Consider the following 22,607-nt stretch of genomic DNA (forward strand, 5'->3'; position numbering starts at 1 on the left):
ATTGTAATCTCTATCGTGATTTCAACAGACGGAATCAAGAAAAAAGAACGTTTTCGGGTAAGGGATACGACTCTTCTTTAAACTCAATCCTTACCTTACATGTAACTTTAATAATTGCATTCTTTTTATCTCACACCACGCATATGTATATATATATATATATATACATCTATATGTGTGTGAAATTATTTCCATTTACATAACACTTGCATGAAACTGGGTTAAACATTCGAACACATTTGCCAGTGATGTCTATATATCATTTGTAATTTTATGACCTGCTAATGATGTCCTTTAACCTTTTGTCAAGGCATCAAAATTTTAATTTACAGCTGTGTGTATGTGTCAGTCATTCGTAGTAGTAGTAGTTGTGGTGATGGTGGTGTTTTGGGTAGTTGAAATGTTAAAGGTTTAAATGGCATTTAAAAAGCCAAGTTGTAGTGGCAGCAATAACCGACAACATTCATATTTCGTGCAATGGCTTACATTTATAAATATATGTTATGTTTATATTAAATGTGTATTGGGGTGTAATGTAAAAAAAAAATCCTAAAAAAATCCATGCTTACAGGACCTTAATTTGAAGTATTGTAAGTTCCGAAAAAAATATTATTTAAAAATTTACGACTGAAGCAATTTCTATAGAAATCCACATTTGAAACACTTAGAGTTCTATAAAAAAATTTCGATAACTTACGAATTTTGCTAGTCCCTTGAAAAATATTCTCTTAAAAATCGGGTTTGCTATCTTTCGGATTTTTAATTTTTTTTGAAATGTTTACGCATGATGAGTTGTGCTTTTAATAACTATTTAAATATCATCAAATGTTTATTGGGTGACTAATAATATATCCTTATTTGAATGTATTAGAAAATGTATTCGGATACAGCCTAATATTACGTTCCCAGTGTGTGTTATACTGATAAATCCACATCTGTTTGTTATACAGTAACAAAAGTAAATATGCATATTTTTACTGTATTTTTTCATTTTGTGATGAATCGCAGAACAGAACTCCCCACAGGTATGATAATGACTGAAATGCGCTTCAAACTGCAATTGCTAGAACAAAACTAGGAAGACACAAAGTCTGTGTTTTAGGAATCCCAAGCAAATCCATTTATTTTCCATTTTGTTGTGTTTCCTTTTGTTGCAGCATGCGACAGAAGAGCTTCATTCCCCCGAAGAACCTAGAAGGCATCTGTTGTTATTCAGCTATGCATTCATTCATCGCTAAGGCCGTTATCCTTGTGCAGGGACACACTCAGTTTTTTTATTTTATTTTGGCTTTTGTTACTGGACTGCAGTTACTTTGCGGTTAATGCGTCATTCTCATGTGGTAGGGCAATTTTAAGTTGTTTCGTTTCTGTTGTATTTTCCTTTTTTTTGTTGCGATCTTCTTCGTCGCACAAATATAGCCCAAAATGGTTTCATGTAAACCCCCTGAGTTGGAGGGAGATTTGTAAAGCTAGTGTATATATAAGAAAGCTTTTTAAGGCACGCTACCGCGTGCTATGTCACAGGGTGAAAAAGAGGGGTGATGAGTGGAATAAAAATACCACAACATAAAATGCCATCTGTTGTGCTAAAGAAAGTTATGCAAAAGATGTTGTGGTTGGCCAGCCCGGGTTGCATGGTGATATCGTGGAATTGTGTGCATTTTTAATAGCATTTGTTGTTGTTGTTTTTGCTATTTCCCTCTTGCCAAAGGAATGTTGCCAATACGAAGGCTTATAACTAAAATGAGTATGTGTGTGTGAGTTTGCAAATGCAATGGAATTTGGAATATATGCTCACAACGTATGCCACTCGAGGCCTATATTTTTTCTCCAAATATTGCAATTGTTTTGACATGGCACAGTGGTTTTGAGGAGCTTTAATGTGACTTGATAAAATATTTTGGCTTCAAAAATAGTTTTTTATTTGCAATAGATTTGTTTATTCAACATTTTTTTTTTTAAATCAACGCACTACTGGGCATCAAAAAAAAAAAAAAAAAAAAACAACAAAAAAAGAAAACAAAAAATATCTAAGGTTTGGAGAAAATATTCTTTGAAGAATCTACGCTCCGCTAAGGCTTGGAAAAAATATTCTTTAAAGAATCTACGCTCCGCTAAGTCTTGGAAAAAATATTCTTTAAAGAATCTACGCTCCACTAAGGCTTGGAAAAATATTCTTTAAAGAATCTACGCTCCGCTAAGGCTTGGAAAAATATACTTTAAAGAATCTACGCTCCGCTAAGACTTGAAAAAATATTCTTTAAAGAATATACGCTCCGCTAAGGCTTGGAAAAAAAGATTCTTTAAAGAATCTACGCTCCGCTAAGGCTTGGAAAAAATATTCTTTAAAGAATCTACGCTCCACTAAGACATGGATAAAAGATTCTTGAAAGAATCTAAGGCTTGGAAAAATATTCATTAAAGAATCTAAGGCTTGGCAAAATATTCTTTAAAGAATCTACGCTCCACTAAGGCTTGGAAATATATTCTTTAAAGAATCTAAGGCTTGGAAAAATATTCTTTAAAGAATCTACGCTCCGCTAAGTCTTGGAAAAAATATTCTTTAAAGAATCAACGCTCCGATAAGTCTTGGAAAAAATAATCTTTAAAGAATCAACGCTAAGGCTTGGAAAAATTGTTCTTTAAAGAATCTACGCTCCGCCACGGCTTGGAAAAAATATTCTTTAAAGAATCTTCGCTCCGCTAAGGCTTGGAAAAAATATTCTTTAAAGAATCTACGCTCTGCTAAGGCATGAAAAAATATTCTTTAAAGAATCTACGCTCCGCTAAGGCTTGGAAAAAATATTCTTTAAAGAATCTACGCTCCGCTAAGGCTTGGAAAAAATATTCTTTAAAGAATCTACGCTCCGCTAAGGCTTGGAAAAGATATTCTTTAAAGAATCTACGCTCTGCTAAGGCATGAAAAAATATTCTTTAAATAATCTACGCTCCGCTAAGGCTTGGAAAAAATATTCTTTAAAGAATCTACGCTCCGCTAAGGCTTGGAAAAAATATTCTTTAAAGAATCTCAGCTCCCCTAAGTCTTGGAAAAAATATTCTTTAAAGAATCTACGCTCCGCTAAGGCATGAAAAAAATATTCTTTAAAGAGTCAACGCTCCGCTATGGCTTGCAAAAAATATTCTTTAAAGAGTCTACGCTCTGCTAAGGCTTGCAAAAAATGTTATTTAAAGAATCTACGCTCCGCTAAGGCTTGGAAAATATTCTTTAAAGAATCTACGCTCCGCTAAGGCTTGGAAAAAAATTCTAGACAAATATACGACCCGCCAAGAATTGGAAAAATATTTTTCAACAAATCCACCCTCTACAAAGTCTATGAAAAATATTTTCAAAAAATCAGAGGTTTTAAAAAGATATCAACTCTTATCTTAGCCTTGAAAGTTTTTAAAATCATACTTCCTGCCCTGTCCATTCACAACTTATTGTCTTCAGATTTCTTCGTCTGATTTCACTGTCTGAGTTTATTTCGTTTTTTTCCTTCACATGTATATTATGCCTGGGGTCATGCATGAGGGAAGTTAAGTGGCATGTGAAAACAGAAACATTGAATTCCTTGCCCCATCCCCACCACTCAGAATTGCAGCGACAATTTGGAAAGAAAACAGCGCACACATGTCTTTTTTGCCTGTAGAAAGTAGTTTTCCTTTCTCATGCTGATTTTTATGGTGCGTGCAAAAGTGTTTGCATGTCACCATGGCCATCTTTTGGCAATGCCAACATTCAGAGGAAGGAATTCTCCATGTTCGTATATATGTGTGTGTGTGGGTATGATTTTTGGCTCTGGCCAAGTAAAGGATTTGGGTCGTAAGACAAAAAAATAAAAAAAATCTAAATCAAACCCCCCGAAAAAAATGGCAAAGCCAATAACAACATTTTCTTCGGAGTACAAGCAAAGCAACCAAACAACCTCAATATTTTAAAGCTTCTATAATTTATTACTACGGATGATTGAAATTTGTAGATGTTGTTGTTTTCGTTGTTTCGGATAACCCACAAAAATATCACATCTAAACAAATCGTTTACATGGCATGTTTTACACGAAAAAGAAAACTGCCGAACATCTAAGTTAAAAACCAAATTAAATGTAACAATTCTTTGAATTCGCCATGTAATTGTTACTAAGTTATTAAGTGCGTGTAACATGACTGAAAATATTATACTGAGTCAGGCCAAAAAATTGTTCAGGTCAGGTATTTTCCTAGAAGTGTGTGTAGTTCCTATGAAATTTACGTGTGTGTGTATTTTTTTGTTTGTGTGTAAATATTGTGGAATTTGGTAACATGCCCAAACATACATACTTAATTAAGGTTATTAATTTCTGGAACTTCGGTATATGTTTCATACTAAATTGTTAATATTTTATTTTTAGGGGGTATCAGGAGAAATTGACAAATTACAATATTTACACAATTTTCATAAATTACCTAATTAGAATATTTTTAAGCAGAGATATTATAGTGGATTTTAATTAATATTTTTCAAGAGTTTAAAGAACGTGGAATTTTCAAGAATATATGTTCGAAGCATTGTTTAAATATATGCTCAAAAACTGGTATTTTGAAATAAATTATTTTTCTAAGCCTTAGCAGAGAGTAGATTTTGTGAAGAATGTTTTTCGGAGCCTTGGCAGAACGTATAATTTTTAAAGAATATTTTTTGAAACAGCGCGTAGATATTTTAATGAATTTTTAATGAATTTTTAATATTTCAAGTCTTAGCAGAACACAGATTTTTAAAAGGGCTATATTTGTAAACCCTTAGAAGACCGTAGTTTTTTAAGGAATATTTTTTTAAACCTTAGCAGGGGGTTGGCTTTTTAAGGAATATTTTTCGGAGCCTTAGCAGAGCTTAGATATTTTTCGGAGTCTTAGCATAATGTAGATTTGTAAAATAATAATTTTTAGTCTTATCAGAGCTTAGATCTCTTAAAGGAATATTTTTTGAAGCCTTAGCAATGCGTAGGTTTTTTAAAGAATATTTTTCAGAGCCTTAGCAGAGCGTATATTTTTTACATAATATTTTTCAGAACCTTTGAAGCCTTAGAAGAGGGTATATTTTTTAAAGAATATATGTTTAGGTCTTAGAAGAGTGTAGATTTTGTAAAGAGTATTTTTATACCCTACACAACAATGTTGTCAGGGTATTATAGCTTTCTGCAACCCCAAAAGTTTGTAACGCCGCGAAATATTGGTCCTAGACCCACCTTTAATTATACCAATCATCATATCTCGACTAGCTGAGTCAATCTAGACATGTGTGTCCATCCATCCGTCAGTACATTATAATTTGTAAACACGATACATGCCAAAGTTATTGACCAATCTTTACGAAATTTTGCATGTAGGATAGGTTCTGGCCAATGAAGACCCCTATTGTGTTTGGAAAAGATCGGTTAATATTTAGGGGATGAAATGGACCAAAAACTTTATTTTTGTGTGATTTTCTGGTTGCTCCAGAGGCCGCAATTATGACCCAAACACCGCGAATTTTTGCACGGAGAAGGGGATCGGGCCAAAGAATAAGTATGCCTGTTTTGATAAACATCGGTCAATATTTAGCGGGTCAACTGGACCCTGACTTTTGTGTGAAAAATTTATATTCTATGGGGTATATATTTGCACCTGAAGGACTTAGTCCCGAGAAGTTGATAGTATGTTCAAGAGGAGTGGTTGACCTTTAAATTGATACCAATTATATTGTCGTATGTACTCGGATGCGTGACTTACACATACATATTTACAGGTGCTTACGTATTCATATATTATTTAGTAACCCATTACCACACTAGAGGGCGGAAATATAGCGCTGATCGCTTTGAAATTTTCCATGAAGTTCAAGTTATGGTCACCGACAACGTCTATAATTTTCGGTGATGATCAGATAATAATTTTGGGATGCAATGGACCGAAAACTTATTTTTTGGTTTTTTTTTTCGAGTCGATTTATAGAAGGGCTGTACTAAATATTTGTAAAATTTGTTGACCTCTAGTCGATCAAAAGGGTGCAAATACCGCGAAATATTGTCCAAGCTCAGAATATAGAACTACAGAAAGTTATAGTTGTGTAGGGTATCATATGGTCGGCCCGTCCGACTATACTGATCCGCTCACTGGTTAAAAAATACTTTTCGGAACCCTGCGGGATTGGAAATTTTTGTTAAATATTTTTTTTTTAATTTAACAGAGAGTATATATTTTTTTAAGAATATGTGTTTAATCCTTAGCAGAGGGTGAATTTTAAAAGGATATTTGTTGAAGCCACATCAGAGCATAGATTGAAAAAAATGTTTAACGTTAGCAGAGCGTTGATGTTTTTAAATAATTTTTTTCACACAGTGCTGTAATGTTTTTTAAACATGAGCAGAGCAATGGTTCCATTCACAAAACATTCGGCAAGTTATTGAAATGGAGCTAAAAAAGATTGAAAATTACCTTCGGTTGTACAATTTCACTAGGACCTTTACATTTTCTAAAATGGATCGGAATCGTTATATGGTGTTACGGTAGTAATTCTCTTATTTCGTTTTGAAAATCAGGTTTGGATCTTCAAAGTATCCAAAACAAATATGAGGGTTACATCAAAGCATGTAACAGTATAGCAAATTCAGTAGTGTTGGCGGTTTATTTGGGATACCTCAGATCCTCATCAGTTCCCTTAGTTTTTTGTTGGGATATTCTCCCCAGAAGCTACTGCTTCTATACAATGTGGGAAAGGTGTGGTATTGTTTGTAAATGCCTTGTTAACCTTGAAGTGAGGCTCCAGCGAAATTCTCATGCAGTTTATGTCGTTGGCCAGCTAAGTACTTCGATTTGTTACAAGAGATATTTGGGTATGAAAGGTTTTTTGTAAAGAAGTAATAGCTTCTGGGGAGAATATCCCAACAAAAAACTACGGGAACTGATGAGGATCAGTGGCGAGATCCGAAACTATAGTCTTCCCTGCCTTACCCCTCGGCGGACAATGCCATACATTCCCCACTAATAAATAGTTGTTTTTTATAAAAACAACAAACTGGGATTCAGCCTGACTATTTTGCAAAAACAGTATAGCAAATTTTCTTTGAGAACCGATATATATCCTATTTTCAAAATCAAACATCCTAGTAAAGCCCCTTAAAAAATATTTCGAGTTCTATGGTGGTTTCAATAGGCATACGGACGGACATGGCTAAACCAGCATATAATTTTCTTAAAATCATTGGAATTGAAAACTGACCAACATAAAATAGCAAATGTTGAATCTATTAATTAAATAGTAATTTACTCATTCCAATTTTAATGTATCGTTAAAACCTTGTTACATTTTCATATAGCCTAGATTCATTATTTTAGCTTTTCTAAAATCAAATCATCATTCCACTCCATTTGCTACATATTTATGACTTTCCAAAATAATTGTCATGTTAAATAATTCAGGCTAATAAATTTATTGAATATTATATAGCAGAAAACTATTTATGTGTTGTTCATTTTTTTATACTATACGTATTTCATGTTTCGGAAGTAGACACACATAAAATAATAATAAATTTTACTATAAATATTCCATTTTTGTTTTGCACACTAGGTTAGTACAGGTATAAATATTTTTATTAAATATTCAATTATTTAAATTACAAAAGAAACTATAAAACAAGGACGAGCTTTTAACTACACCCTAATGTAACTATTCACACAACAACAACAAAACAAAAAAAATTTGTGTCCTTCAAAGTTTTTTGGTAGTTAATTTTTGTTTTTGGTAGAACTTATTTTTCATGGGTTATGTGGCTCTTAAATTCACATAAATCGCAGACTGTTTACCGCACACAAGGTGTGTAACATACACAGTAGTGCTCACACACACATACATAACTATTATTATCATCGTCGTTTATATTCTTGCATATTGTGGTGTTTTGTGGTAACAACTACAACAACATTTTTGTTTTATTATTGCGTTATGAACAGAAACATTGAGTAAGGAGCATGGTCCAAATAAATGAATATACACATAAATACATACATGTATTCATATAAATTTAACTTGTATATATGTATGCTCGAATGTGTTCATGGACTGGCGTTGCGTATTCATAAAAATTCATCCATGCATTCAATGTTGAGCGAGCTCACACATATACACACAACACACATGTGAACATCTACTCCAATTTTCGTAACCAATGTTTATAGGTAAAGAACAAAATGTATGCTATAGCTTAATGTGTTGGTGTGTATATGTGTAGTGTGCATCTGTCTGTGTATTTAAGTAGTATTATAATGTGGCTTTTTGTTTTTTTGTGACAGTTGCTACAAATCGTTGTTAATAAATTGCCAAGTTTATCAAGTTGAAAACAAAATATTGGCCGGTTTAATTCGAGGCTTGGAGACAATTAATAGTTTTACGTATGCACAGTGTGTTGTCAATATATTGGTAAATATTTATTGAACTATGTTTTTAATTTAAATTTATTGTATTATACAGTCTGTAGCAAAAATATTTATATGTACCCAATTATCGATAGGAGACAGACTTTAGCCATACAGTGCAGTGCTCAGAACATTTATCTTCACAATTATTTCTTAAAATCCGATCATTTAAAATTCGAAATTTAAATGAAAAACCAGTGAGCGGAGCAGTGTAGTCGGACGGGGGCGACCATACGATACCCTACACAACTACGACAGAGTTCTAACTTTCTAAAGAAGTTTATTCCGAGCCTGGGAAATATTTCGTGACATTTGCACCCTCTTAGAGGTCAACAGCACATCTTCCATACACTGACATATTTTCCGAATATTACTAATATTCAGTACAGCCCTTCTTATTACTTGTCCAGATTGACTTCAGAGTATGGTGATGATCGAAAAATTGTAAAAAATTATGTTTCGGTTCACTTCATCCCAAAATTATTATCTGATCGTCACCGAAAATTACAAGCGCTGTCCTTGACCATAACTGGAACCTCATGGAAAATTTCAAATCGATCAGCGTTATATTTCCGCCCTCTAGTGTTGTAAGGGTTACTATATAATATCTGAATACGTAAGCACCTGTAAATATTTATGTGTAAATCACGCATCCGAGTACATACGACAATATAATTGGTATCAATTTAAAGGTCAGCCATTCCTCTTGGATATACTATCAACTTCTCGGGTCTATGTCCTCTATCCAAATTTTGTCATTTTTCACACAAAAGTCAGGGTCCAATTTGACCCGCTAAATATTGACCGATCTTTATCAAAACAGGCATTCTTCGTCTTTGGCCCGATCTCCTTCTTCATGTAAAAATTCACGATGTTTGGGTCATAATTGCGGCCTATAAAGCGGACAGAAAATCGCACAAAAATAAAGTTTTTGGTCCATTTCATCCTCTAAATATTAACCGATCTTTACCAGAAACAATAGGGTTCTTCATTGGTCAGAACCCATCCTACATGCAAAATTTCGTGATGATTGGTCCATAACTGTGGCCTGTATCGTGTTTACGAATTATAATGGACAGATGGACAGACGGACGGACACACATATCTAGATCGACTCAGCTAGTCGAGATATAGACGGACGGGGCCGACCATATGAAACCCTGCACAAATTCCACGAAAATCTAACTTTCTGTGCTTCTATATTCTGAGCTTCAGCAATATTTCGCGGTACTTGCACTCTCTTATACGATATAGAATACAAATTTTGCCATTTGTTACACAAAAGTCAGGGCCTATTTGAGCCGCTAAATACTGACCGATTTTTATCAAAACAGGCATACTTTGTCTTTGGCCCGATCTCCTTCTTCATGTAAAAATTCACGATGTTTGGGTCATAATTGCGGCCTATAAAGCGGACAGAAAATCAGACAAAAATTAAGTAATTGGTCTATTTCATCCTCTAAATATTAACCGATCTTCACCAAAAACAATAGGGGTCTTCATTGGCCAGAATCCATCCTACACGCAAAATTTCGTGAAAATTGGTCCATAACTTTGGCCCGTATCGTGTTTACAAATTATAATGGACAGACGGACGGACGGACACACATGTCTAGATCGATTCAACTAGTCGAAGTATGATGTTTGGTATACTTAAAGGTGGGTTTAGGACCCATATTTCGCGGCGTTGCAAACTCTTGGGTCTGCACAAAACTAAAATGCCTTGACAACATAATTGTGTAGGGTATAAAAATTAGTATTTTTTTGAAGGTTTATAAATATCAGGTTTTCGGAGCATAGACGAATTTCTAATACCCTAGACAGAATTTCAAACCAAAGCTAATGTAATTTCGCATTTCAGATATTAAGAAAATAAGAGGACAACTTCTCGAAGGAATTCCTCAATTTACAATTTAATTTAAGAGGCTTAACATAGCGATTTTGGAAATAAATAATTAATAATATTCAAAATTATGTGTATATCCTCAACCATAAGGAGGAGTTTATATTCATTTTTTATTCCGTTTGCAACAACACGAAGTATTCACTGGAAACCTTAAAAAATATATATTATAATAAAATATATTATATAAAATATATCTCTTCAAAAATATAAAAGACACCCTCCCAGATTTCGATATTTTTCAGGGATTTAAATTTTTTTTAATATAGTTTTTACATAACTTTATGTTCCCCAAAAGTTTGTAACACCGCAACATATTGTTCCTAGACACTTCTTTTAGTATACTGATCGTCACATCTAAACTAGCTAAGTCGATCTAGACATAAGTGTCCGTCCTTACGTCTGTCCATTATAACACGATATAGGAACTTTTGTACGTAAAAAGGGGTTCCGGTCAAAGAAGACCTCTATTGTGATCGGTTAAAATTTAAGGGATGAAATAGAACAAAAACTTAATTTTTGTGTGTTTTTCTGGGCGTTCTGGAGGCTACAATTACGACCTGAAATTTTGCATAGAGAAAGGGGATAGCCATGGCAGTTTTAATGAAAGTCGGTCAATATTTAGCGGGACCCAGACTTTTGGGGGGGGAAATTACATTATTTTTATTTACTTCTGATGGATGTAGACCGGTTAAGAGTGGTTGATACCAAATATATTGTTGTATGTACACGAATGCGGGAGTTATACGTAAATATTCAGAGGTGTGTATGTATTATAAAATTAGTTAGTTCTACCATTATCGCTTTGAAACTATACATGAAAATTCTGGCTTTGGTCAAGGACTATAATTATCGATGATGATCAGACTATATATCGTGGATAAGAGGGGCCGAAACTTAATTTGTATCTTATTTTTACTCCGAGAAAAACGTCCTTCGGAAAATGCTTTTAATTGTTAATTGGATAGAAAATATCCGTAGCAAAAATTAACCACATTGCTCCACATTTTAAGGTAGTCACCACATATCGGTTCCCTCCCATTTTTAGTGGTATTTTGAGGATTTTGGATGCGTTTCCCAGATGAATAGATTGTAATTGCATTTGTTGTCGACTCTCTTCGGTTAGGAAATATCTCTACTAAAACTATACATAGTGGTGTACTATTTAGGGTAACCCCCATTATCACGTCCATGATAATAAGGTAACAAAATTTTTCTGTATTTTCTATATTGGAAATCTTTGGAAAATTTTCCATTAAAAGCGGCTGAACTTTAGTATTTCTGGCTGCAAGATATCCTCGGAAAACATTGTTCCACTTATTTGTTAGTTAGAAATTCCTTCAGTTTTTTATACATTCCCAAAATCAGTAGTAGTGGTAGTAGAATTACATGTGGGGTTTGAAACTTTTTAACAAAAATCTACACGTATAATTATGTGGAGAATATAAAAAAGTCCGACCCAGCCGAACTTACCTTTTTTCACATGTTTACATTAATAATCGTTTGAAAAGACGTTTCTATAAGATAGTCTCTGTACTTTTATACCGTGAGTGAATAGTATAGTTAGCAAGTCACTCCACGGAACTCTGTGGGGCTAAACAGACAGACTGTTGAAATTACGATTAACGCGGAAAGCTATTTCTACCACTCTTAGAATTTTGTATATTGAAAATGGACCGGTTTTTGATCATTATTTTAGGTATTTTAAGATTTAAGCAACATTTTACAATAAATGAGCTGTAATTTTGTATTCCGATTGAAATCACAATAGGGGTTCATGTTTTGGCATAGCTTCCATATATAAGGTCCTATGTCTATATGGCTTTAGTCGCATGTTTCCGTTGACCTGGCTTTCAAATAATAACTTCCAGAATTTTTTCAATATAGATTATTTTGCTATATAAAGAACCTGCTCCAATTTCTCTATTTCGAGGTATTTTCGAAGCATTTTACAACCATTCGGTGGTTTAGGTTCTTGAAAGATGAAATATATTTGCAGGAATTAATTAATATAGGACCATATTTTGACATAGCCCCCGTATTAAGGTCCCGTTATATGTTTTTAATATTATTTTATCTGTATCTCCCACCTGAAGTGACTGTCATTTTCCATTCCTGGTATTAGGAATGGTAATCTATGCGGAAAAATTTCGATTTATATCAATTTTAACAGTGCCAATTTAAAACGTGTTTTTCCACCGTGGTGGCTGAAATTTATCATTCTGTATTTCGGATGAACGAAAAACTATTCCTTAGGAAAACATTTAATCTTGTTAAGCTCAGTGTTCCTACCCGAGTAAATTTATTCACTTATTATTCAATTGTCACAAAGCACTCTTTAGTTACCCCTCTGTTGCGTATACACAATATAGAACGGACAAAAATTATTGAAATAATATTGTATACGCAACGGTGAACAACAAAATATTTATTTTAATCATACAGTAAAAACTCGCTAATCCGGATAATTGATTGCAGACCCCAATCCGGATTACCGAGATTTCCGGATTATCGAGTTTTATTAATTGGTTTAAATTTATATTAATTTGGTGATAATTTAATTATTTTTATGTTTTTATTAAAAATGAAAATTATTCATTTCAAAAATATGAACTTTGAATATAATAGGTACCATTTTCAATTAAATTTGCAACGATTTTTTCTTAAAATAAAAAGTAACGTATCTTTACAATCCGGATTTTTGAGTCAAATAGGTCAATCAATTCGGATTATGGGAAACGCAATGGGTTGTGAAATGCAGTCCGGATTACCGAATAATCCGGATTGTCGAGGTCCGGATTATCAAGTTTATACTGTATATCTATACATCACATTAATCCCATTAATTGTTATTTTTTTATTTGAAATCGATAAATTAAGTCAAATCATTTGTCTAATTGAGGGTGAATTCCAGCATTTATTTTTTTTGAGGTAAATTTCCATACGCTTAATATGACATCGCTAACACCTTTTGTGTCATGGTTGAAATCCACTATTATTACCATGGCATATTTTTTGTACAAAACTGTTGTTAATCATAACCTGTCAACTTGTTTTAGGATTCCCCATTCCTCTGACATCCGACATAATAATAGTAATCAACAAACCAGACGTCACAAATTCTTAATTGCATACGCAAAATTTACTTGTGGCTTAACAACCGCCCAAATACCAAATAAAAAAAAAAATGATTGTCCAGCATTTCGTTATAAATATTGAAAAGTGTTAGTTTGTTAGAAATGACAAATTAGCCAACTACCGCGCAGACACGACCAAACAAATCTAAACAAAACAAAAAATGTTGATTATTATTAATGACATTCCAGCATAGAAACTGACAATTGTTAGATTACAAAGCCGGCGAACCAAACAAAACGACAAATTCAAATGAATTGTTGGCGGTTGTTGGCTGTTCGTTTTACTGCTTATCGCCGGTGCACAGTTGGGCCATCAACAAGGCACGCACAAATCTACACAGCCAACGAAACAACCAACAAAATGTTGTGTGCCATAATTGGCTAGAAATGTCAGTTCAAAAAAAGCTATGTATTACAACAACAACTTGCTATGACAAAATGGCAAATTGGTAGTTGCCGAGGCAAAAAACACAAAATGTTTTCATTTATTGTGTGTGTTTCTTTCTTTCTCTCTCTCCCCCTTCCTCCCTTCCTTCTTCTCTCAATTGCCATAAATTATGGAATGTTAAATTTAGTTGAGTACATTCTCTTTGAGACTATTCAATGTAAAACGAAGTTATAGTGCAAGGACATTCAGCCTTGCTATGATAAATTAAATACCGTAGTTTATTTAAGTATTGGAAAAGGGTTTTCAAACTCCAATAATTATGAATAATTTACTTCATATTCATTACAATGATTTATGTATTTTTTGATAATGGCGGTAATAGTTTTTGAAAGAACATTGAGATCAACATTTTTGAGAAAAAAAAAACAAAATATATATTAATGTTATTGTTGACTCAAAATAATGTGTAAATTGGAATATTTTGGGAATTTACATAAATGTTTGAATGAAATGAGTATTTCAATAATTTTTTTTCGTTCGTGGAAATTAATCGAAGTTTAAAAATTATAGATTAATTATCGCGAATTTTAGTGAGCAAACTGTTGAGTGTATTTGGATATAAGGCTCGCTATATTTATTATAACGCTACCTGGATATGTGATATTTAAAATGGGATATATAGGAGTTTTGGTAATAGTAAATAGTACCACTCGCATTTCGGAATTCTGATTAGTTTATGCACGTTTTCAAACAATATGGAACATGAGATTTTTGCTTCATAGAAAATCTCCATATAAAAAAACGCGATATGTATATTAATTTTCTAATTTGGTGTCAAATTTTCATACCAAAAATTATCAATATGCAGATATTTAAGGATTTTAGACACGTTCGTTTCAAATGTTTCATTGTCATAGGTCGGCAAATCTTCAATACTAAAAATTACCGATATCGGTGCATGATCTGATAGGGTCCCCATATGACGGTACCTCCAAATGTTAAATATTTGTAAAGATTTCAGACATGTCCGATTAAACATTTTCAAATTAAACATATTAAATTCTCATTGGTTGGCCAATCTTTCCATAGTGAATTTAAATTTGCTGTCTTAGGTTTCAATATATTTGGCCCTAATTTCACATTTTATGTTCTGCGGCTAATTATTCTATCAAATATTATAAATATTGGTCGATATTTGGATATAGTCACCATACAAAGGAACTGATACCCGATATAAATGTACCCTTTATAGGTATTTCCATTAGGTCCATTCGAAGATACTATATTTTAGCATTAAATGTCCAAATATAACATTCCGAGACACTAGTGGGGAAATAACGTCTTTTCAGAATTTTAATTTTCGTTATGTCCACGGTTCGAACCCAATTCCAAAAGCAGAGTGAAATTTTATGAATGCAACTTACAATAAAAAAACAGTAAGGAATGTAGTAAAGTCGGACTGAGCCGACTATATGTTACCCTTCACCACTTTGGGTATATTCGACATATGAATCCTAACAGACGTCGCCTTCGCAAAGGAACATTGACATGAAATTGAACGAACGACGAAAATATATATCGGAGCTAAATCCAAAAATCTGAACCGATTTTCACGAAACTTAGCACATATCATTCTGGACCTAATTCAGTACCCCATGGGTCTTTGGAGCTTCATTTACCTTAAATCGGACGAAAATATATATGGATGCTATATATAAATCTGACCCGATTTTCTCGAAATTTGGCACGCGTCATTCTAAACTCAATTGAGTACACTCTGCAAAATTTCCCGCATATCGAATGATATATAGGGACTTTGGTGCACCATATACATAAAATCGGACAGAACTATGTATGGTAACTATATCTAAATCTTAACCGATTTTCTCGAATCTTAACACACGTCATTCTAGACTCAATTGAGTACACCGTGCCAAATTTCGAGAAAATCAAAAGATTTATTGGGGCTTTGGTGACCAATTTACCTTAAATCGGACGAAAAAATATATAGGAGCTAAATCTAAATCTGAACCGATTTTCACGAAACTTGGCACACATCATTCTGGACCTAATTCAGAACTCTGCGCGAAATTTTATGCAAATCGAAATGTATGAAGTAACTTTGGTGCCACATTTACCTTAAATCGGACGAAAATATATATAGGAGCTATATCTAAATCTGACCAGATTTTCACGAAACTTGACACACATCATTCTAGACACAATTCATTATACTATGCAAAATTTCGTGCAAATCGAAAGATATATAGGGACTTTGGTGCACCATATACATAAAATCGGATAGAAAAATATATGGGAACTATATCTAAATCTGAACCGATTTTCTCGAAACTTAACACACGTCATTTTAAACTAAATTGAGTACACCTTGCCAAATTTAGTGCAAATCAAAAGAGTTATAGGGGCTTTGGTGTCCCATTTACATTAAATCGGACGAAAATATATATAGGAGGTATATCTAAATCTGAAACGATTTTCTCGAAACTTGCCACTCATCATTCTAGACACAATTCATTATACTATGCAAAATTTCGTGCAAATCGAAAGATATACAGGGGCTTTCGTGCACCATTTACATAAAATCGGACACACCTATATATGGGATCTATATCTAAATCTGAACAGATTTTCTTCAGTTTCAATAGGGTTCGTCCTTGGGCCAAATAAGTGAACTGTGCCAAATTTCACCCAAATCGGATCATAAATGCGACCTGTACTTTCTTTACAATTTAACATCTACAGACGGACGGACATGCATAAATCGACTTAAAGGGACCCCCCATTCTCGGAGTCTAAATTTTTGGTATAATTCTAATAATAATTAATGAATGTCTCTACAAAATTTCTAGTGAAAATCTCAAGAACTCTTGAAGATATAGACCATTTATTGTGTCAGCATCAAGTGACGGCTGAAGGGCTTCTCAAACTTTAAACGCGTTTTTCTCTAAACATTTTTTTGGGAATGACGGGCACGATAACTCAAAAACTAATAACCCAATAGATTCAAAATTTGTACACGTTTCTCTGTGAGAGTATAGCTATCGTATGAACTAGGATAAAGCCAATCGGTGAAGATCTGCCTTATTTTTTAACTTGGTTTTTAGTTTTGTTAATTTTAGAGCAAAGTCAATAATCCTAGTTCATACGAGAGCCAGACATGTAATCTTTCTAACACCGTTGGAATTTTCGGATTCCGATGTTCCATTGAGGAGTTATCATGCCCGCCATAAAAAATATGGACTTTTCTTTAATTACAAAAAACAACAACAAAACAATAACAAAAATTTTTTGTAAATTATTTTTCTTCTCTTTTAAATCTTCAATTATATATGTGCAAAGTTACAAACCTTAACAAGCATTGGTATGGATTTACCAGCCCATTAAAAATCTTGAAAAATTAAAATCAAAAAAAAGGGGGGGGGGTTCCTTAAAATATGATTCTATACATATTCTCAAAAGAAACCATGTGTCTATCTGGTTTCCTTTTGATTGTTACAAACAAATGTACAAAGACATAATACCACAGTGTGGTGAAGGGTATAAAAAACAGATTTTTCCAAAAACCCACTTGGAGTAAAAGCCAATATTTCAATAATGACAATATTGAATCTTTAAAAAATTCACGGTTTGAATAAATCATTGAAAACATATTTTAACGACCCCACACATTTTCGATTTCAAATGGGGTTTTAGTTTATAGTTTTTAAATGCATAATCAATGAACGTACATTCGTGTCATTGGCATGAACATTTGCTAGGGGCTTGAGAATTATAATATTAGACTGTGTACTATAATACCACAATTTTGCATTGATCGGCATTTCTAATCGATATGAATAGTCGATGTTATTTATTGTTTATGTTTCTTTTATGAAAAATGCATGTTGTGAATGATGAAAAGTTATTAAAAAAATTTTATCCAAGAAATGTTAATAAACCCACGTCTTTATATATAAAAAGGGCACATCTAAGACAACAATATATATAAATAGAAATAAAAACTGAGTACTTACGCTGCATGTACTGTGGCCGCTTGTGGCCTGGGCTCCTGTACTAACATCGCCAAATTGAAGGCTAGCCACAGGGTTATGAGGCGTGATTTGGGCAGACATGTTTGCAGTGTTTGATATAGCATTGAATCACTCATGGTGGTGGTAGTTGTGATGGTGTTGGTGTTGGATGGTGCTACTTGTTGTGATGACAATGACGTTAGGTAACTGCTACTAACTATTGGAGTTTAATTCACGGTGAATATGATGATTGCTGATCGGTAAATCGATGATTAAAGCTGCAATGCAGGAGTTTAATAATTTACAAATTATTGTTGTTGTTGTTGCTGCTGCCCCGTCTAGTGATATGTCCACCTTTTGTATTGTAAGGGTGTTTTTTTGGGGGGAAGGGAGTGTATTTTTTTTTGGCAATTATCAATTGCTGCTAGACTTGTTTTGTTTTTGGAATGTTATGAATATCCTTTTGTTGTTGTTGTTTTGTGGATTATTTTTTTTTTGCTATGTTGCTTCTCCGTATATGTTCTGCTTTGGAAATTCTAAAACACCAGCTACAGTTGTTGGTGTTGTTGTTGTTCTTGTGTTTCCATTAAGTTGTTTATCACCGTTGTCATCGTTGTTGTTGTTGTGGTCCTCTTTTTATGAATTTTATTTTGGTTTTTTAACTAACTTTAGAATCGGTTTCCTTTTGGGGGGAGTGGGAGTGGGGTTGTAGTTTTGTTTTTGTTATCACTTCGCCTCTCTTTGTGTGTGGCTTGTGTGTGAACTTGTGTGTATGTGATTGGAAGTTGGAAGGGTTTAGGATATTTTTGTTGGCTGTGTGAAGGAATTAAATATCCTTAATAACGCGCGCACACACACATATACACTCACAATCGTTTGTCCGTTCATAAATAGATCTAGACGGGAGTTCTTCTGCTGCTGGTCACATATGCAGCCAATGTAATTATTTTTATGGCTATTGGTGATGTCCTCATTCGCTTATTTGACATGTGTTTTGTAGTTGCTGCTGCCGTGTTCCTCTCTTAATTGAGATATTTTTATAGCTGCCACAGTCCAATGATTTTGTAAGTTGTATAAATAAGTCTATAATGCTGTCTAAGGTCCTGCCCAAAGCATTAGCATCAACATGTGTGTGTTGCTGCTGCTCCTCCTCGTTATTCAACTGTGTATGCTTTACTATGTGTTTGGGTGTATGTGTGTTTGTTTTTGTGTGTATGAGTTTTATGGAAAGAGTTTTGTTGTGTACGTGATGCTTTTTAGAATTGTTGTTGTAGTTGTTGTTGTTTTTCTTCTCTTTGCTAAATTTCTATTGAAGTCATCAAGCGTTACTAACGAAAGGATGGATTTCATTCACAACTTCCTTTCTTTTTTGTGTTTTAATTATTCGAGAATTAAGTTTGTTGTTTATTCTTCGGATGCTGCTCCGTCTTCTTTTTCTTAATGGATTTCCATTTAGCCTGGATATTGTTTTGTTGAGAGGAACGACCACAGAGGAATGGTGTGTGTGTGTGTTTGTGGGTTGGGCAAACAATTCTAATGCCAATTATTTATTACAATTTGTTTTAATTAATAATGGAGGTTTTACATTTAGTTGCTCTTGTTGTTGTTGTTGTATTAGTTAGGATTTTTGTAGTTGTTGCTGCAGCCTTTTGTAGTTGTTGTTGTTGTCGGGTTTGCTTGTCGATAAAATAATACATAAGTTGGGGGGAGTTAGCTTTCACTGTGTATTAATTTAGTTAAACCGTCTATATCCTCATTTACAAAATTCGCTATTCACACTTTGTCACCGGAATATCTGGCACACCAATGACATTTCACCGTCGCACAACCATTGTTTTATTGTTGTTATTGTAATTTTGTTGTTGCTGTTGTTTTAGTTGTTATTCTTTTATTTGAATTGGTTTTCATGAATTTTGTTTTGTGGCCAGACCACATGGGTGTTGTCTGTAATTGATAGTCTTGTGATTTTTTAGTCTGAGCATTGTTTTTTGATTTTTCTTATTACAACTTTATTTGAAATTGCCATTTTCAATTAATTTTTTTTTCGTGCTATTTATGTTTTTCTTTCTTGCTCTAATTCATTTCACTTTCCATATCCTAAGGTAGACAAGGAGTAAAAATATATATTTAGAATTTATTTATAACATATTCATTTTTTTCACAGCACATCTACATTCACTTGTTTCACACACACACACACAGTCTCAGACGTACGCACTCGGGCAGGCACTCACTCACACAGACAAATATTTTCCATATTTGTTTTTTTTCGTCCAGGCACTGGGTGTTTTATTTGTTTTACGTTTTCTCCCTTTTTTATTTATCTTTTTGTTTTACTTTGATTTTTTGTTGTTGTTTTGTTTTTTGTGTGTACTCTAAACTGTGATTCCTTTTTTTGGGGAAATTTATTTTCTATTGTTTGGTGTTCTTTAAGCGGCCCGAAGTATGCTGTGCAAACGTTAAGTATCAAAGTGCTTTAGGCACTGAGTAGTGGAGCCTATACTCTGCCTTGTCAAAGGACTCAACTCACTAAACGAAGTCAGGGCTTTCGTTGTGATGCTATGTCTCGTTTTCTCGTTGCTTTGCAGATTCCTTCAAACGGAAAAGTTCTCTGTGAGGATATTTGATACTCTCATTTGAGTATGTTAACAGTTTAACAGTATTGCTCTCTGGCTCTCTTTATGTGTGCCATGTTTAACAGTACCCTAACCTATTCTCCACAAAAATGTTGTACTCGCGAGAGCAACATTCTCTTGCCAAACAATAGCATTAAATTATGCATGGAATAATAGAAATGTTACCTTAAAATTCTGCAAGTACAACACCCTATCTCTCGGAGTTGGGTTAATTCTCACAGTATCATGCCTTTTCTATTACACAGTTTAACAATGAAATATTGAAAATATTAAACGAATATAAATAATGTTGGAAAATTTAATTAAGCCATATAATTAAAATACAATAAATTGGAATATAACTAAATAATCAAATAAAACCTATTTTCACAATATTTCAAAAGATATTTGCTAATACCTCTGAGTAAAATAAATTGATGAAAATGTTTAAAATTGAAAAATTGATTCAAGATAACGATAAGTTATTTTATGAGCATATTTATAATTTGAGGGAAATCTTGAAAACCTTAAAGTAAGTTCTTTTCGAAAAAATGATTTGTTAGAGTTAAGGGGACCTCCTCCATTCTCGATTTTAAATTTTCAAGATTTTCATTGGGCTGGTAAATGAATACCAATGCATGTTAAGGTTTGTAACTTTACACATATATAATTGAAGATTTAAAAAAGAAGAAAACTAATTTGCAAAATTTGGTTGTTGTTTTGTTGTTGTTGCTGTAGCAGCCCTATTGCCTTTACACAATGGGCTGAGGTGTCAGACGTTGGCCGAGAAAGAGTCGTATCGTTTCCCCTCTATCGTGGAAACGTGTTGTTGTTTTGTTGTTGGTTTTGGTGATTAAAAAAGTCCTTATTTTTGATGGCGGGCATCCTAACTCCTCACTTGAACATCGGAATCCGGAAATTCCAAGGGTGTTAGAAAGAGTACATGTCTGGCTCTCGTATGAACTAGGATTATTGACTTCTCTCAAAAATTAAGAAAATGGCGGACCTTTGAATTTCTTTTTTTTTTGGAAATTCTCGTATTTTTGACCCCAAACTAAGTTAAACCAGTGAGCGGAGCGGTATAGTCGGACGGGGCCGACCACATGAAACCCTACACAACTACCACGGAACTCTAACTTTTTGCAGATCTTTATTCCAAGAATGGGCAATATTTCGCGATATTTGCACCCTCTTAACCGATTAGAGGTCAATAGCTCCTATTTCTTGCCATGACATCTATTTCGAATTATTTTTTATTTCATAATATCCAATTTTTTTCATTTTACACAGAAAGGTCTTGGTTGACTTGACCCGCTGAATAGTGACAGATCATTACAAAAGCCCATCAAATTAGTTGGCCAGATTCATTCTCCAGTGTAATATTCTGCTTATAATTGTGGCATATAGATCATCACCGCAAATTATAGGCGTTGTCCTTGACCATAACCGGAAACTCATGGAAATTTTAAAAGCGATCAGCGCTATATTTCCGCCCTACAATGTGGTAATGGGTTACTAAATAATATCTGAATACGTAAATATTTAAGTGTAACTCTCATATCGGAATACATACGACAATATAGTTGTTATGAATTTAAAAGCCAACAACTCCTCTTGGATATACTACCATTTTTTCGGGTCTATGTTCTTCAGGAGTAAATATATATGCCATATATGTCCATTTGATCCGCTAAATATTGACCGATCTTTATCAAAACAGAGCATGCTTATTCTTTGTCCCGATCCCCTTCTCCATGCAAAAATACGCTATATTTGGACCATAATTGCGGCCTCTGGAGCGACCAGAAAATCAGACAAAAATAAAGTTTTTGGTCCATTCATCATCATCAACTAAATATTAACTGATATTTTCCAAAAAACAATAGGGGTCTTCATTGGGCAGAACCCATCCTACATGCAAAATTTCGTGAAGATTGGTTCATAACTGTGGCCTGTATCGTGTTTACAAATTATAATGGACAGACGGACGGACGGACACATATGTCTAGATCGACTCAAGTAGACGAGATATGACGATCGGTGTACGGTGGGTCTAGGTGTAAGGTGGGTCTAGGACCAATTTTTCGCGGCGTTACAGACTT

The 22,607-nt window shown here is 33.7% G+C and overlaps 1 protein-coding gene across 4 annotated transcripts in view; it reads right to left on the bottom strand.

The window, feature by feature from the left end:
- The window catches only part of LOC133330463 (gamma-aminobutyric acid receptor subunit beta), a 108,757-nt gene extending 90,699 nt beyond the window's left edge, over positions 1-18,058 (bottom strand). For all 4 annotated transcript variants that reach the window (XM_061538898.1, XM_061538897.1, XM_061538899.1 and 1 more), the window contains exon 1: positions 17,894-18,058. In XM_061538898.1, the coding sequence (XP_061394882.1) occupies positions 17,894-18,027 (134 nt within the window). In that variant the 5' untranslated portion in view covers positions 18,028-18,058. The remainder of the gene's footprint in view (positions 1-17,893) is intronic.
- Between the last annotated feature and the right edge of the window lie 4,549 nt (positions 18,059-22,607).

The sequence above is a fragment of the Musca vetustissima genome, unplaced genomic scaffold (assembly GCF_032173495.1).
Source record: "Musca vetustissima isolate MV318-11 ecotype Yass unplaced genomic scaffold, APGP_CSIRO_Mvet_v1 utg10841, whole genome shotgun sequence".
Taxonomy (NCBI): domain Eukaryota; kingdom Metazoa; phylum Arthropoda; class Insecta; order Diptera; family Muscidae; genus Musca; species Musca vetustissima.